The sequence below is a fragment of the Globicephala melas genome, chromosome 1, assembly GCF_963455315.2.
Source record: "Globicephala melas chromosome 1, mGloMel1.2, whole genome shotgun sequence".
NCBI lineage: Eukaryota > Metazoa > Chordata > Mammalia > Artiodactyla > Delphinidae > Globicephala > Globicephala melas.
Window position 1 is genome coordinate 52,859,067 of NC_083314.1, and position 17,042 is coordinate 52,876,108.

Sequence of the window (17,042 nt, forward strand, 5' to 3'; positions counted from 1 at the left end):
GCTAACCACTCTTCCTGCCTCTCCTGCTTAAATTCCTTCAGCAGCGCTCTGTTACCTTTCAGGATAAAATTCCAAATTCTTCCCTATCAGGCTCTGCTCTGCCCTGACCTCTGGCCTCATCTCCAGTGCTTGTCTCCTGGCTGCTGGGCTCCAGGGGAAGAGATCCCCCTGCTGTGCTAATCTCTGTGACTGAAGGCAGGACTTTGTCTCCCTGTGGACTGCATTTCCCCACATTTTTGTCAAATCAGTTCATACTGATCCTTCAAAATTGGACCTTCTCTGCAAATCATTCTTTGGCCCCCAGGTATGGATACCTTTCCCCTGTGGATCCATAACACCCCAAATACCCCTCCATTGGGTACATTTTACTGAGAGAAGTGTGTGTGTTTCCCAGGGCCGCCATCTAAAATGCCCCAAACTGGGTGGCTCAAAGCCGCAGCAATGTATTGTCTCATAGTTCTGGAGGCCACAAGTCTGAAATCAAGGTGTTGGCAGGGTCACGCTCCCTCTGAAGATCCCTTGCTTGCCTCTTCCAGCTTCTAGTAGCCACAGATGTTCCTTGACGTGCAACTGCATCACTCCAATCTCTGCCTCTCTCTTTTACATGGTGTTCTCTCTGTGTGTCTGTGTCTTCACCGGGTCTCCTTCTTATAAAAACATCCATCTGAATGGAGTAGGGACCCACTTTACTCCAGTATGACCTCATGTTAACTAATTACATCTGCAAGGACCCGATTTCCAAATAAGGTCACATTTTGAAGAACTGAGGCTTAGGGCTTTCACATAACTTTTGTGGGGGACACAATTCCACCCATATCACCAAGTATGATAATAATCCATTGATTTATCTGGTTCTTTCATTAGGCCGTGGGTCCTTTTGGAAAAGCGCTGTGTCTTACTTGACTTCATTTCCCCAGTGATGAGTGTGGTATTTGACACCTAGTAAACGCTTAGTAATTGTTGGCTGACTGCATGAACAAGGAAACATGTATGTTAATTGTCCTTATAACAGACGTCTCAGTTTCTTCTAATTCTTCTCTACGTTAGGGGATTACCAGCAAGGCCACTCCTTGATGGCATTATATTTGAAAAGCATCCAGGCATGAAGCTTTTGAGCTCTGAAGTTCGCCACAGCCTCCCAGCTTCTCCTCGCCCCACTGCAGCCTCCCCACTGTTTGCCTCACTCTTTGACTTCATGTTTCAAAATCCATCAAATCCATTGTCTCTTTCCTTGCTCCAGCCAGCCTGGATGCCATGCAAAGCCATTTATAAGAATACATTCTTAGCCACCCCAAAATCCTTGTCCTTTTTATTTTCTGCCACTTCTCCCTGGCCCCTTCCAACCTTTATAAGAGCTTTCCATTTGCTTCTCTGCTGCTCTGGGGCTTGCTAGAGCTAGGGAAGATCCCGTAGAAACCTGCTCATGGGTATTCTTTCTGTAATTCCAACCGGGGACTCACAGCAGCATCACAATCTTCCTTCCCATCTCTTGTCATGGGCCAGAAACCTTTTCACTCTCCTCAAGTACCCAGTTCTGTCCTGGCCCCTGGCCCTCAGCCCATAACCTCAGCCCTAACTTAAGCCGTGTGACACAGACTCCCTTTCCTTCCTTCCATCTTACTTTCAGTCTCTCCTCGTCTTTACCCTCTCTCACTCCTGTCTTTGAAATGGATGTGTTCTTCTCAGTGCCAAAGCTAAATTCCCCACCTTAATTCATCATTCCAGCTCTTCTTACTTTCTAGACAGCCTTGCTCCCCAGATGACTATTTCTTGCATATACTGTTATACCCAGACACCTTCTATCCCTTATTCAAATGTCAAATGATCCCTTGACCCTATTATCTCTCCCTATGGTTTTTCTCATTTACTTTCACTACCTAAATTTCATAAGGAAAATATCAACATATTTTATCTTTGCTTTTATTGTCAGTTAATTTCTTCATGAAGACTTGATGCTAGTGTTATAATTATTACCTTGAAACTTTAAACTCAGCTTGGCTATCTCTCTTTCTATTCCTCTCTTCCATACACAGACACACACCTCCCGTCCCCCCCCCCACATGCTTGCTTATTTATAATTACCAAAATCATTCATTAAAGTTTTTTTCTTGAGGGTTTACTGTGTGTTGGGTTCTGCCAAGAGTTGCAGATACCATGAGGAAACCCTCATGGGGTAAACACTCTAATGAGGAAGATACTAGAACAAACAAGAAAACAAACACGTCACAAAGTACTTACATTTTGTGAAAAGTCCAGGGAAGGAAAAGAGAGGGTTAACCAAGAGTGACTAAAGTGAGGGGAGGAGATGGGTAACTTAAAATCCGAGGTCTCTGAAGCTGTGTTTCAGTTGAAAGTAAGAGATGAGAAAGCACCAACCGGATCAGGATGAGGAGTAAGGCTTTGTAGGGCTAGCATATCCTCGTTGGTCCTGGGGAAGCAAAAAGCCCTGGCCCCCTGTAGGAGCTGTCAGGCTCATGACTCTGGCCCAGCAAGCAGGGAGAGAGGCTGTGCATGACGTTGGGGAGGTAGGCAGGGATCAGGTCACGCAGGGGAGCTTTGAGGGCAGGACAGGAATTTAAAGGATGAGAATGACAGGATCAGATTTGTATCTAAAGATCGCCTCACCCAGGGCTTAACCCGCCCCTTCTCAGACAGGCTCTCCTTGACCATAAACACCCAAGGACCACACTCCTTTCTTCGGAGCACTCACATCACTAATGATTGTATATTCATTAGTACGAACGCATGACGCAGATTCTCACCATCTTCGCTTTTGTTCACCTCTGTATCCCCAGAACACAGAACTTGACCGTCCCGGCTGCTGAGTACATATGTGCTGAATAAATGGATGAATGAGTGAATGAATGCGTGATCGTACTTCATCTATCTTCTGTGTCATTTTTAGCAATGTAACCTCTCTGAGCTTCAGTGATCTTATCTGTGAAATAGAGGTAAACGGGGATAGTAAATGATTGATCAGTCGTCCCGTTATTACTATCTCTCCTTCTCCCATGGCCTCTGTTTTCACTCCCATTCTCCCTGTGTACTTCCCTCTTTTTAAAATACCAGCCCTGCTTGTCTAGCTACCTACTCCACATCTCGCCAGATGCTCACAGTTAAAACTCAGTCTTTTGCATCCTACCTCCTCATCTCTGCCTTGGAGTTCAGATGTGTCCTCATCTCATTAACCCTTCCAGCCAGTGCAGCTCAGCGACTCTCCTTTGTCCTCTGCAGCACCAGGGAGGATGATGCTCACTGAGGTCGTGGCAAGGGCTTTGGCGTCTGAGAGTGCTAGGCTGGGGCTTGGACTCTGCCAAGTGTTAGTTAACTTTCCTAAGCCTCACTCTCCCCATCTATCAAATGGGAATACTGTAATGCCTACGCCTCAGGGTTTTTATGAGAACTAAGTAAAATAATACATGTAAAACACTTGACTCATTGACTACTAGTAAATGTACAATAAATAATGGTTCTTACTTGCTTTATCATAAAAACTGACAAACCAAATGCCACAAATTGTTTACTTATCATTCTTATGCCATTAGGCCATGGTCCCAGACAGGGACCTGCCTTTCATCCCTGTATCCCAGCACTCTCCATTGCATCTGGCTCATCAGAGGTGCAGAATAACTGCTTGCAGAATGACTCACTACGTTAATGAAGTCCTTGATGGCAGAGAATGTGTATTAATCATTTCTGTTTCCCTTGACAGTGTTTAGCAGTGCAATAATATTTTTCAAGTAAATAAATAAATGAATGAGGGATTGAGTTAATAGTGAACTTGCTAAATAACATGTTGAATGGAAACAACTTAGTAGATAGGAAAGGACTTTGGGGGAGGGGTAAAAGCACTCATACTAAATACAAGTCCTTGGTGGATATTGTGATTCTCTCCTGGTTCCCTGGTCTATTTACATTGTCAATTTCCCCTCACATAAAATCATAGAAATGGAGGAAGCTGTCTCTTCTCCTGCACATCCTCTGCCTCTCATCTGTCACTCTCCTCTTGTGTTAATGCTGTTCACTCTCCTACCTTCTCGCCGGAATTGAGGGGGTGCGTCTGTGGGGGAGGAGGGAGTCCCAGGTTTGCACCCTCCTTTTACGGGGAGGACACACTCAGCAGTGAATAGGTGTTGAGCTGTTTTTCTCGTGCAGGGATGGATTTGCACAGATCCATCACTAAGCTCGCGTCCTGTTCATTTGTGAGCAAAGATGGGTGTCCAGGGATACCTGGTACAGGCTTTGCCCATGGACAGGAGTAAGTGAGACTAACAAGCTTTCAGGAGGATTGAACTTGAGACCCTGGCTGCATTAGCCCTGGGTGAAAATCAACTGAGTCTTTAGATGCAGAGTCCAGAGAAAAATGGGGGATGGAAACTTACATTTAGAAAGTAACAACTGTGTGTCAGTCATTGTCCTGGAACTGTATTTATTCATTCATTTATTCTTCTGTCCTCCTGTAAGTAACAGGCAGTTATTATTATCACCATTTCACAGGAAAAGAGGGAAAGACTTGGAAAGGTTAAATATCTGGTCAGTTTCACACAGCTGGCAAGGAACTCAAATCCAGACCTTGGACTCAAAGGGAGATGTGACTCCGGAGCCCACCCACAAAATCTGAGCCACAGTGAGGCTTTTCTGGGGTGATTTACATGAACTACTAAAGGCACAGAGGTGTCTGCAAGGGACCCTGCTGTCAGTGGCTGTTCTGCGGAACTGCTTTCAGTGTCCACAGCAGCTGCCACGGGGTTAAGAGAGGTGGCAGAGAGTAACTGTGAGTCCTACCAGCCATCTGCCCACCCCTCCCCCAGCCCCCAAAGGACATGTTGCAGTAGCTATGGCAGTGTGTGTGTGTTTGTGAATGAGTGTGTGTGCGTGTGTGTGGCATGTACATAGACACTCGTTTGTATATATGTATGTATGTGTGGGGGTACATCTGTACCTGTGGATGCATTTATAAACATGAAAATCTCAATTCTGTATAATACTGTTTTAATGAAAATGATCCACTAAAATCAAAATGACTGACAATAAAAAAAAACAAATGCACATCTTACATAATTGTAATGAAATCTGGGATATCTTAATTCATCAATAAAGGGGACAGAAGGGAACTCAGTGTGCTTCATCCCTCATTATTATTCAGAAATTTTAAAACTGGGTTCCAGTGAATCCTTAGGCTAGATTGTAATTTCCATTTTTATGGCAATCATATTGTATAGAAGACCGAACTCATCCGTAAAGATTGCCTGAGGGTGTGAGTAGACATATGTTAGGTCGGCAATTCTCAGCATATTGTGAGCTTTAGAAGCAGCTGCCTAACTTAAAGAATACTGATGCTTGGCCGCACCCTAGATAGGTGGATGAGAGCAACTAAAGTTTGAGAACTATTGTGCCCATGTGTGGTGTGAATCTAATGTACCCCAGCCTTTGAGAACCATTCTGCTATAGCACTTATGAAAGATGCAGGGATAAAGTAGATTCAGTAGCTATGTCAGTGCAAGGACATTTAAAGAGGAAGACAGATAAGCAGGTGACTTTAATACAAGGTGTAGGGAGGCAAGGTGTAGGGCACAGTGCGGGCTCTGTGATCCATGATCACACTCACCAGTGCCCTTGCTGGCTGAGTGACCTTAGACAACTGACTTAACCATGCTGAACCTCTGTTTACCTTTGCAACCTGAGGGTAATAACTGTACAGCTGTGTGGCTCTCCAGGTGGTAGTGAAAGGGTGTGCCAATGTGTGTGTGGCACTGAGCATGTGACTGCCTGGAACATGGTCAGTGGTCAGTGAGTGGCAGCTACTCTTTCCAGCTTTTTCTGACCCACCCAAGATTTCTTCCTTCTGCTTTATATAATCCTTGATCCCAGAATATACAGGGAAACTGCAAGTTCCTGGGCCAGCTTTCCCATCTGAGGACAGATGGACTGTGCCTTCTAGGATGCCCCTTGAGTCTACTGAAGCAGACGCTTATCCTTTCTGCCCATAAGACAGGTGACAGGGATCAAGGTAGCAGTGGGTCCTGCCTAACTGGGGTCCATGCCTATGCTTCCTCACTGCTCTCATTCTATGACATGCTTCGTGTTGACAAAAAGGTTAAGTGTGGATTCTGTATTTGTATGTACACGTGTATATGTAAGTGTATTAGCATTCTACAGAGAAACAAAACCAATAGGATGTAGAATATGAAGAAAGATGTATTTTAAGGAACTGGCTCATGCAATTATGGAAGCTGACAAGTCCCCAAATCTGCAGTCAGCAATCAGGAGACCCAGGAGACCCAGCTGTGTAGTTGGGTATGAGTCCAGAGGCCTGAGACCCAGGAGAATTGATGATGTAGCTCCAGTTTGAAGGCCGGCAGGGTCAAGACCCAAGAAAAGTCAGTGTTTACATTTGAGTCCAAAGGCAGAAAAAGTGGATGTCTCAGGTGGAAGACCATCAGGTAGGAAGAATTCTCTCTTACTCAGGGGAGGGTGAGCCTTCTTATGCTATTCAGGTCTTCAACTGATTGAATGTGACCCACCCACATTAGGGAGGGCAATCTGCTTTACTCAATCTACCAATTTAAATCTTAATCTCATTCAAACGCCCTCACAGACATACCCAGAATAATGTTTGACCAAATATCTAGACTGACCCTGTGGCCCAGTCAAGTTGACACATAAAATTAACCATCATAATGTGTGTATTTGTCTTCATTGCCACTTTTTGGGGCCAAGGTTGTATCCCTGAATTCCAAACTTGTGGGGGGAAAGTTATAACATTTGTTTATTACTGTCATTTTCAAGATCATTTTATATACTTCTAAAATTTCTTTGAGCAAAACCCTTTTCAAGATTTAGAACCAGCATTCCAGATAATATGTGTGTAATAACAACCAAATTTATTCAGGACTTACTATATCCAAGGTTATTAGTTTTTGCAGATATTAGATCATTTAATCCTGTGTAGTTGATAAGGTGGGTACTATTATTATCCCATTTTATAGGTGAGAAAACTGAGCCACAGAGAGACAGGGACTGTGTTAGTTTTTCAGTGTTCTATCATTAAATGAGATAACATGTTAAGCACACACACAAGCACGCATACACAAAACATAGAGCAAAACTGCAAAAATAAAGTTGATTAAAAAAATGAAAAATCAAAGATTATGAAGTATCTAAAATTTATTTATACACACTTTGTTCAACAGTGTAAAGTTTGTGTGGAGTATGCTGTAGCTCATGATTCCCATTCTGCATATGGAGAAACAGAGGCTCTCGGGCAGTCTTACTTGCTTGAGGTCATAATAGCAGAAGGGGATTTGAACTTGTAACTTCCATCTAGTGCTCCTCTCCTTATATCCCATTGCCTGTAGTTGTCAAAGTGTGAGTTAGAATGGACGTATTCCAGACAGGAGCACAAACTGTTCCGGCCTAATTACTGGAAGGAGGGCCAAGTAGTGGGCACAGGAGCAGGTAGGAGGATGGATGTTGTGAGGACAGCATTTAATCTGACTGCCTCTGTTTTCTCAATTACGTAGGAAGCAGATCATTAACTGAGGGCAAGGATGGGGGAGGAGGTGTTGGAGGTGTGAGGAGAAAGAAGAAGCTATGAGATAATGATCTTGAGAGTGGGAAAGACAACAGACGAGGAAAACGTAGTCTGACCGGTAGGCAGTATGCAGAGCCCACTTGAGGTCACTGGTGGCGGATTTAAAGGGAGACCAATCGGTGTGGTTGCCAGTGGCATTCATGTGTGCAAACACAGAAATGGAGCCACGGGGTCATCGAGTTTAACCAGTGTCAGAGTGTTTCAGACAAGTACAATGAAGCAATGAAGGGCAAGAGAGTTGAGGTTACATGAAAGGGTGATTACAATAATGGATCACAGAATTTAATTTGAGTGAAGAGGGAAGCGGGTGCGTGAGGTGGGTGAGGGTCGATGAAACGGTGGTTGGATGAATGGATTTTAAGGCTCAGGTGGATAGAAAATATTCTGTGGCTTTAGGAGGAATGAACTGGGAGGGTAGGAGGTGACGGTCAGATATTGGGATTCTTGAAACTGTGACCAAGGAAGGGTTGCAGATATTGGTAATCTAGTCTATGAGCATGGGAGTGAGGGTGGGGACAGGATCATCTGAGGAGAAAAGTCAAGGAAATGAGTGGTTTGAGAATTGAAAGGATCATCTTAGTGGCTACTGAAGTCACCAAAAATTATGAAGTGAGCCAGGCTCTGAACTGTGGAGGGTAGATGGGGGCGGGGTGGTGTTGGCATGACTGGAGCAAAAGGAGGAAATGGATAGGATGGTCTGATGGCAGGAATTAATGACCTTAACCAAGGACATGGGGTTAGTAAGTGGCAGAGCCAGGTTTTAAACCTACTGAGTCTGGCTCCATAGTCACATTCTGGCTGCTTTGCTAGTTACTGACAAATATGTTACTTTTCTGCATAAAAACTTCTAAATGAATTTGTTTACCTATTAATAGACAGTAAATAATGAATAAAATCACAGCAATATTTAACTTTTCTTTACATGAGATTTACACGCTTAAAGATAACACACATTTGTAAAATACAGCCTGTCATCACGATTTAGTTTTAAAATGTGAAGTTATAAATGCATTTCTATTTACCAAATGGGAATGTTAATTACAATGGACAATAGTAATATTTGCTGAGTTTGCTCTGTGTGGCAGGCACTGTGTAAAGTATATACCTGCTTGCTTAACTCTAGGTACTATTTTAACCACATTTTATAGATGAAGACACTGAAAGAAATTGAGGGACTTACCAGGCAATGGACTGCCTCACCCAGGACTCAAATCCAGATCTGTCCAACCCTCAACCTCATTTGCAGTGTGGTCTGGTTCTTTCCTGAGTACCTGCTATGTGATGGTTCTATGCTGGACAGCAAGGATATGGCAAAGATGATGAGAGTCCTTTATATATGATGAAGGGAATATATTAACTAAATATACAGCATATTAGTTATAGATTCTATAAAGGAAAGTACAGGGTGCGTTATATAACAAGGGAACGTAACCTAGTCTGGAGGGGAAGGTCTATTTTGGGAAGTAATTTTTAGTCCAGAATTAACGAACAGTATAAATTAAATAAGTAAATGAGAGGGAAAAAATCCAGGTAAAGAAACAACATCTGCCAAGGCCTTCGGGCCCTAAAGTGTCCTATGGAAACTGTGGACATCATTATTCTTATCATTTAACTTCTGAGAAAGCCACAGGTTTACCAGACAATCTAGGAATCAACCATTCCAGGACTTATTCCTCCCAGAACTGGTGCTGATTGTGAAGACAGTAGCACATAATAATCTCCTCATTTTATCATTAGGGTAAATTGAGGTGTGGAGTGTTTCAGCCAACTGTATAGCTGGAAAAGTCATTTTTACCAGTTTTCCTTTTATCTTTTCTCCTGTATATCTCTCAAACTACCTTTTTTCAGCAGCTTTTTAAAAATGAGACTCTATTCTCTCTTTGTGTCACCGCCCTCTCCTTGCAAATGCATTTACCTAGTTAAGAAAAGAACATTTGCTCAAAAGCTCTCACATTGCACATGGATATGGCATCCTGTACCCGGACCCCAAAGTATTGTGACTAGCTGGGGGGGAACTTGGGAACCATGCTTCCACCAGAAACTTAGCCTAATGTGGCCAGAAGCAAGCTTAAAAGGATGTGCTTTCATTTAACTATGGACAAATTATTTTCATTTGTAAAATGATCTCTTTAGCGATGGGTGGAAGAATATATGAGTTCAGAAGAAGCTCCTAGTTTTCGAAAGCCCATCATGAAATGCCTTTTTCATCATTGCCTCCAGCTGAAACATTCTCTCCCTACACTGAACTGTGTCTGCACATACATACATAGGTACATGTATTCTCTCTCACACTCTCTATCCCCCCACCTATTTTATATCTATCTGTCTATCTGTCTATCATCTATCTATCTATCTGTCATCTGTCTATCATCTGTATCTCTTCCTTCTCAACTCACTCCCAGGTGATAAGTCTTATGTTCCCCACAAGGAAGCCCATCACCAGACAATGCTGACCAGAAACTTCCGAGTTCCCTTTCCAAGTGCCACTGTTAGGTGGAAAGCTGGGACTAGCATTTAATCAAAAAGCAGATTTTAAAATACTCTCGTCCAGAGCAGAAGTGGTGCCTTTCTGCCCTGGGAGCGCCGGTGTGAAGGGATCATTCCATCAGGCTGGCTGTGCAGGAGTCCACTCACTCAGTTGGGTCTAGGTTACACAGTGGAAGGAATGCCCAAGCAACCAGTCAAATCAATTCAAGTCAAGGCCACAACCAACTTCTGACCTAACCCAACAACTAAAGGAAACAACACTGTGACCGCTGATGTGTCTTGAGAAAGAGGAGCGAGAATTGAGGAGAGAAACTGAAAGCTTAGAAATTGCCGGTGCTTAAGGAAGACTCTGCATAAACTGAGGGTATTGTGTGAGACGGGCAGAAAAGAAAAGGCAAATAAGAGATTACTAATAGCTCTGAACATACACAACTTGCAGGTGTGTCCTGCCGGCTGCTGTGTTTCCGTTACACGGGGGCTCCTCTGTGGCACAGATTATGTCCCTGCTCGAGGCAATGGATCCCAGATGGTTCCGGTGCTGGCCCGTGAGGCCCCTGAATCTAGGCCATCTGCTACCCACACAGGAGGAAGATCTTCAGGGTGTTGATTTGTCAGACTGAAGATATTAACAAACAAACAAGCTCTATTCTGACTTCCGGTGCTGCTAATTTTCCTAAACCAACATGTGACTGGGTTGCCCGAGCAGGACAGAGAATATTCAAGACCACGTTACCTAAGTTGGAGTCAAAAGACTGACGTTTCCTTCCAACTGCGGTGTGCAGTCTCCTGCCCAGCATGTGGCCTGACACTATCCTCCTTGGGCTCCTCGATGGGTGGTCTTTCCACAAAACTAACATTGGCACAGTCTGCTCGGTAATGCCACCCCCTCCTGATGGAGGCCACGCTCTTGCCACCACAAGCAGATGGAAGCTGAGGTGGAAATGATTGTTTCGTTTGACATTCACCCTCCTCCCCACTCTAGTCCTGAAAACCAAGTGGGAGTTCCAGCTACTTAGATGCCTCTACTTCCCCGGTCCCAGAGACTGGTCCAGGTTCCTCATCTGATCTAAGATAGATCAAGCAGTTCTTCCACAGATTAGTTTTTCCTAATGAGGAGGGGTAGTGCCTCTCTGTGGTCTGAGCCTGTAAAGACATCGGCTGGAGCCTGTGGGAGGCCAAGTCTCCACCATGTGCATAAGACATTTTCAAAAAATGGTCCTGTAGAGTGAGACATAGAGCCAAGAGAGGAGAGGGACAATTATAAGGGCATCTAGACCCTGTTGCCAGGCATCCCCAAGGCAGCTTCCATCTGAGCCTGGATATAGGTCTATATCCTCAATAATGGGCCTCTTTTTGGTGAGGCCAGTTCAATTTTTTTAGTTGGACTCACACCCAGAAAGCCCTAATGCAGAGGCGTCTTCCTCTTTCAGTTGGTCTCAGCTCCAAGTATTTTCAGCACTTTCAGGTCCAGCTCTTCATCACTTTGCCCCTGCCTTTTCCTAGGTGGCCCCCTGTGGCCTCTCCACTCACCTGCATCAAGCTCCCCTCTGCTACGCTGCCACGCGCCGCCAACACCCGGCCCTCCCGGTGCCCAGGGTGAGTGATTTGCCGCTGCCACGACCACTTAGCTTATCTCCAACAAGACCATTCCTCCTCCCTTTTACTCATCCTCTGCTATTTGTCTGGCATATGTATGTTTCTTCAGAAAGACTGTAGATTCCTTCGACAGCAAGAATCTCTTTATCCCGGCTCCTGTTGCCTAGTATCACAGTTCACACACAATAGGCCCTCCATAAATATTTGCTAAATAAATCAAATAAGAATCCCCATCTCCCTGACACATCATCCCTGACTGGTGGGAAGGAAATAAGTCAATTCTTTTTTCCTCCTTTGCTGAAGCAGTTCGAAGACTCTCCACCTTCCCTCGCCATTTCACAATGTGCTCTTCCCCTCTCTCTGCATTTCATGTCAGTCCTGCAGCGTCCCTGTCCTGTGAAGTGGGCCCCGGTGGGAGGTGCGAGTCTTCCCGCACTCATTGTTATCTCCTCTCCAGCTGCCACAGATACATTTACGATGGGAGTTAAAGCCTGGTGTTGCATTGTGTTTGCACCTTAGGGGAAGACACCTCTTCCTCATTAGAAATTTGGGAATCTCCTTTTTATAGTATTTATATTGGATTCAGGCAAGTAGTACATTTAACTTATTTAACAAATGCTTACATGGCACTTACTGAATGTCAGGCACTGTTCCGAACACTTTAACCATAGTAACTAGTTCCTTCTTATAACAACCTTGCCAGGTAGATAAAATTATTACCCTCAGCCTCATTTCACAGATGAGGAAATGGGGACACAGAATGATTAAGGGACTTGCCCAAGGTCCCACAGCAATTGCTAGCTAAGCTGGAATTCGAATAGTCAGGCTGGCTCCAGAACCCACGTCCTACCCACTGGGTCCTGCTGCCTGTCAGTGATCAGGGCAGAGTCCAGACCACACATCTGAGCTGCCTTTCTTAACACTCAGGCCTCTCGAGAGCAGGGAGTCTCTTTGACGTGACTACCTAGCAACACGTCAACGTGTGCTTGCTTAATCAATGTTTCTGGGCTTATCGATTCACTACCTATGGCCTGAATACAGGTTTATTTATGTTATTCTATGCAGTTAATTGTTCACATTGTAATCAACGCTTGTCCTAAAATTTGGTTCCTCAAGATATATTTTCAAACAACCGAGGAACCACACCAAGAATTACCTCTAATTACACATTGCACCCATTTTGAGTACTAGAGATGACTTGAAGGCAAAACGTGTGTTATTTAAAATTATTAAACTGATAGTAAATAAAATGTCATTTTGCCCAAAAGAGAGATTAAGTTGCAGCTCCCTTTTCTTTTTTTATTGCCCTCTCTAGGTGTCTAGGATCAGACAAGATATTTTTTTCTCCTGATTTTTAGTCTTTTTCTTGAATTAGTACATATTTTTTAGCTGCTCACAAGCCACCACTCACTGTTCAGCAAAAAAAAATCAGATTCAAACCCCAGAACAGAACAAACATGAAAAACACACGGGCTATTTATTTGATGTAGGGGTGATTCATAGTACAGTGTTTGGGTACTGTTTGGAGCCAATGCTAGTTGCCTCAGGGTATTTCTAAATTGAATTCCAGGAATAAAGTGTTTATAAATAGTGAGCATAGAAAAGAAATGTATTCATCCCAGCCACTCCCTTAAGGAGTCCCAATGGCCTCCCCTTGGAACTACCAACTCGTTCAAGTAGTTAATTGGTTAGCTGGTTGGGTTAAGTTGGTGGTTCTCAACCCTATCAGACCCAACACCCTATTTTATGACAAATAAACTTAACCTTTTTTATAATCCTTAAATGAAATTCATATATAATAAAATCTAAATACACACAAGTAAATATATATATATATCTTAATAGTAATTAAGAGAAATGCTAAGATATAGTTTATAATGATATAACTATCTTAATGTATAAATTTTCTGCAATATTACAATGGAAGAGATAATAAAGTTGACAGACATTTGCGTCTAATGTAGATTCACCAAAATATAATATGTAAAGTAATATGCAATACACGATATATGTAAGAGCAATTAGACTGAAACAGACATGCTGTATTGGTGATTCAAAGACCATGAGCAGCATTGTAGACAATGATGTGATTTTCCAAACTTATGAACAAATCTTGGTAAAATTCCTAAATAATAGTGTATAATCTTCTCTTAATTTACATGGTAGTTATGCACCTAGACAATTCATCTTGTATTAAAACAGTACAAGCTGCTTTGTTGCTTGTGTGTAAATGGAGTTAGCATCTAGGCTCAGATAATTATATGCAGGTCTTTTCTACATAAATGTGCAGCAAGACATTCAGAAGTTTGCGGGACACGGGGGAATTTTTTTGTTGTGCAGGGCTATTCTGAGCACTGCTGTATTCTTGCCTTCCAGACCTGCCTTCTAAGTGCCAGTAATGTCCTGCAATCATTGTGTCATTCAAGGGCAGCTGCCCTAAATTTCCCCAAATACTCTCTATTGGTGACACCACCCTCATTGACAACCACTGGGTCAATTCCTAGTATTAGATTTAGTCCCAAATAATTATGTCAATTTATTCTCCTGACTTTTTGTAGTCCTTGAAAACCAAAGGCATGTCTACAGTAAAATCCTCAGTAATTAGGTTATTGGGTTGGTGTGATTGGGTTATACTGGAGACTGTATGTTCCATGAGAGCAAGGGCCCAGTTCACCCCATGTGCACAATATCTAGTACCTGCACAAGGCCGGGCTTTATATGTCTTGCTTGAAGGAGTAAATAATTTTGAGGTTGGCCATCTGGGTTAGTGAAGAGATATATACTATTGAAAAGGAATAGATTTGTTACTTTCAAGTACATGTGACGTCCAGATGCTCACTAGAGAGACCCGTATTTAAGTCTTATTCAAAAATACCATTTCAGTTGTTTCTGATAGAACGAGTGACATTATAATGATTGAAACCATCTGGAAGCTGTCAAAGACCCAGAACCTTCATGTCATTTTGAGGGAAAGGGGGCATGTTGAGGACCCCACATGAACTGTGACGTTCGCCTAAAAGGTTTGCTTCATCTTCACAGTGGTCTGTGAAGCAGCTATTAGCAAATCTATTTTTACAAGTGATGAAATTAGACTCAACAAGGCAAATAATCTGCCCAAAGGTAGACAGTTGGCTCAACAGCAGAACAGAGTTGGAACTCAGAACTGTCTGATTCCAGAGGCTTCATCTTTCCAAGAAATCATACTGCTTCTCTTTCTTCAGTGAAGCAAAGCTAAGTGTCTGTTAAATCTATTGGGTTGGCCAAAAAGTTCGTTTGGGTTTCTCCATAACATCTTACGGACATTATTATAATTTTACTCTGTACAGAGTTCCAGCTGTCATGTCTATTAAATTCCACTTTTCCTAGTGGGTCAGTGATTTTTGCATTGATCCTGTTCTTGTTTGGGTTCCAGCATTCCAGGTCTTGTAAGCTCACTTTAGTGAGATTCTTGAGGGACTGTGTCCTCTTTGTCTTTGGGTCTCCAGAACCTGGGATGGTAACTGGCACAGAGTAGACATTCAGGGAGTGTTTGTTGGTTGACTTTAATTGCATGCCATTTCTCCTTTCAGGCCTTGGCCTTATACAATATTTCAGCGAGGCTTTGACCTGGTTTTGGGAGAACAACCTTCTGATAAAATATTCAGGTAAGTTGTTGTCTAGGGACTTGCTTATATATCTCTGCAAGCCCCATGTCCCACTTCCCACTGACCTTTCTTTCCTAGTGGTAACTTATAAAATGTGGAACACTTTTAGTCATTCTGCCCTCCTAGCAACAGCAGCGTTTGCCCTCCTTCATCCAGTGACATCATGGAGGATGTTGAGGCCGGACAGATTCTGTTGGGGTCCTGGCTTCCTTCCTTGCCTGCTCTGTGACCCCCAGTCATTTACTTAACCTCTTGGAGCCCCCAGTTTCCACATTTGTTAAACAGAGCTTCATTACATGCCTTGCTGTATTGTTGTGAGGAGTATATGAGATAATGCAGGGAAAGCCCCTGGCACAGAACAAGCAACTAATGTTAGTTTTTGCCTCTTCATTTTGCATCTAATTTGCACCTTTCTCATAAAGACTTAAGTTGTTCAAAATTAATCCCTCCCATCCCTGCCTCCCTCCTTTCTCAGCTATACCTCATTATCATTTTCTTTAATCTACCACCCTTCTAAACCAATTGGATGTTTCTAGTCCCTCCCAAATTTCTACCTACACACCTGGGAATGGTACATATTAGAAAAGTCAGCAAGCAGAGGAAGAATGTGGGTGCCAGCCATGAACTAGGAGATTTTCATAAAGTTTAATTCACGCCAGACCTTAGCTGGAACACAAGTTTATTTCCAAGCTAAGATCTTATCATCCGTTTCTTCAGTCTGTCAATCTATTTTTCACTTAACGTGCATCAACTGAGTACCCTCTAAGTGCCAGAGATTGTGCTTGTGCAGGAGGTATGGACACGAATACCTCTCCCTTCACGAGCAAGCCCTCTGGGAGAGGAAGTAAATAGTCCTTCCCGAGTGTTTGATGTCAAAGGAGGCATTAAGCGACTGCGTAGCCATACTGGAGGAATGGTGAGCGAATGGAAAACTTGCTTCCTTTTGTTCACTGCACTCGTACACTGTGAGGAGTCTCGCCTGTTCACTGCCGTCTTCCCCAGACCCTCTCAGTCAGCCAGTCCTGGCCTTGGTGTTCATTTTGCTCCTGCATTTGCCTCCTGGAGCTGGCTTCTCTGCCTCAGCTTCTCCTTCTCCTCCCTGCTGCCTTGGATGCACTGGGCTCTGCCACTGCCGTGCTCTCCTAAGGCACGCTCCTAGCTAGAGCGCCGATTCACAGAGCCACTTCCTCACAGAGCCCTCCCTTGCCCTCTTCTCTCCCGATGTCTCTCCAGGGATGGGCTGGGTCATGTTAATGACATTGGGCACAGGCTGCTTTTGAGGATTTGTGCTGCAAGAGGTGTAGCTGTATTCCTTAGACTATGACTCGGGCATTTAAACTTTCCAACAATGATGTATTATTTGGCAAACTTTTTTCTCCCTTTTTCCTGCTGCTGGTCTGTTGGAACTTATGAAGGGTGATAAAGATAAGGCAGATGGAGAGCCTGGTGGAGTTCTATTAACATGGATAAGTTCCCTCTCCCCTAAAGGTCCGAAACTAACACTTTGAAAAACCAAGCCCTTAATGAAATTGCTTTTAGAGTAGAACCAGCTCAAAAAATGTGTTTCCATCCCCACAAGCATCATTTGTTCTTTTCAAGTTTGTTAAGTAGCAACTAGATGTGATACCCAGTCACTACAGAGGGGATCACATGTGTGGTTTGACCCATGCAGTCACCTATCTCAGAAGCCAGTGGGTTAATCAATAAGTGTTTAAACATTT

At 43.4% G+C, this 17,042-nt stretch overlaps 1 protein-coding gene across 4 annotated transcripts in view; it reads left to right on the top strand.

Moving 5' to 3' along the window:
* The window catches only part of ASTN1 (astrotactin 1), a 328,202-nt gene that overhangs the window by 204,269 nt on the left and 106,891 nt on the right, over window positions 1-17,042 (top strand). For 2 of the 4 annotated variants that reach the window (XM_030875395.2, XM_030875396.2), the window contains exon 9: window positions 15,247-15,321. The exons of the other annotated variants lie outside the window; for them this stretch is intronic. In XM_030875395.2, the coding sequence (XP_030731255.1) occupies window positions 15,247-15,321 (75 nt within the window). The remainder of the gene's footprint in view (window positions 1-15,246; window positions 15,322-17,042) is intronic. 4 annotated transcript variants of the gene reach the window in all.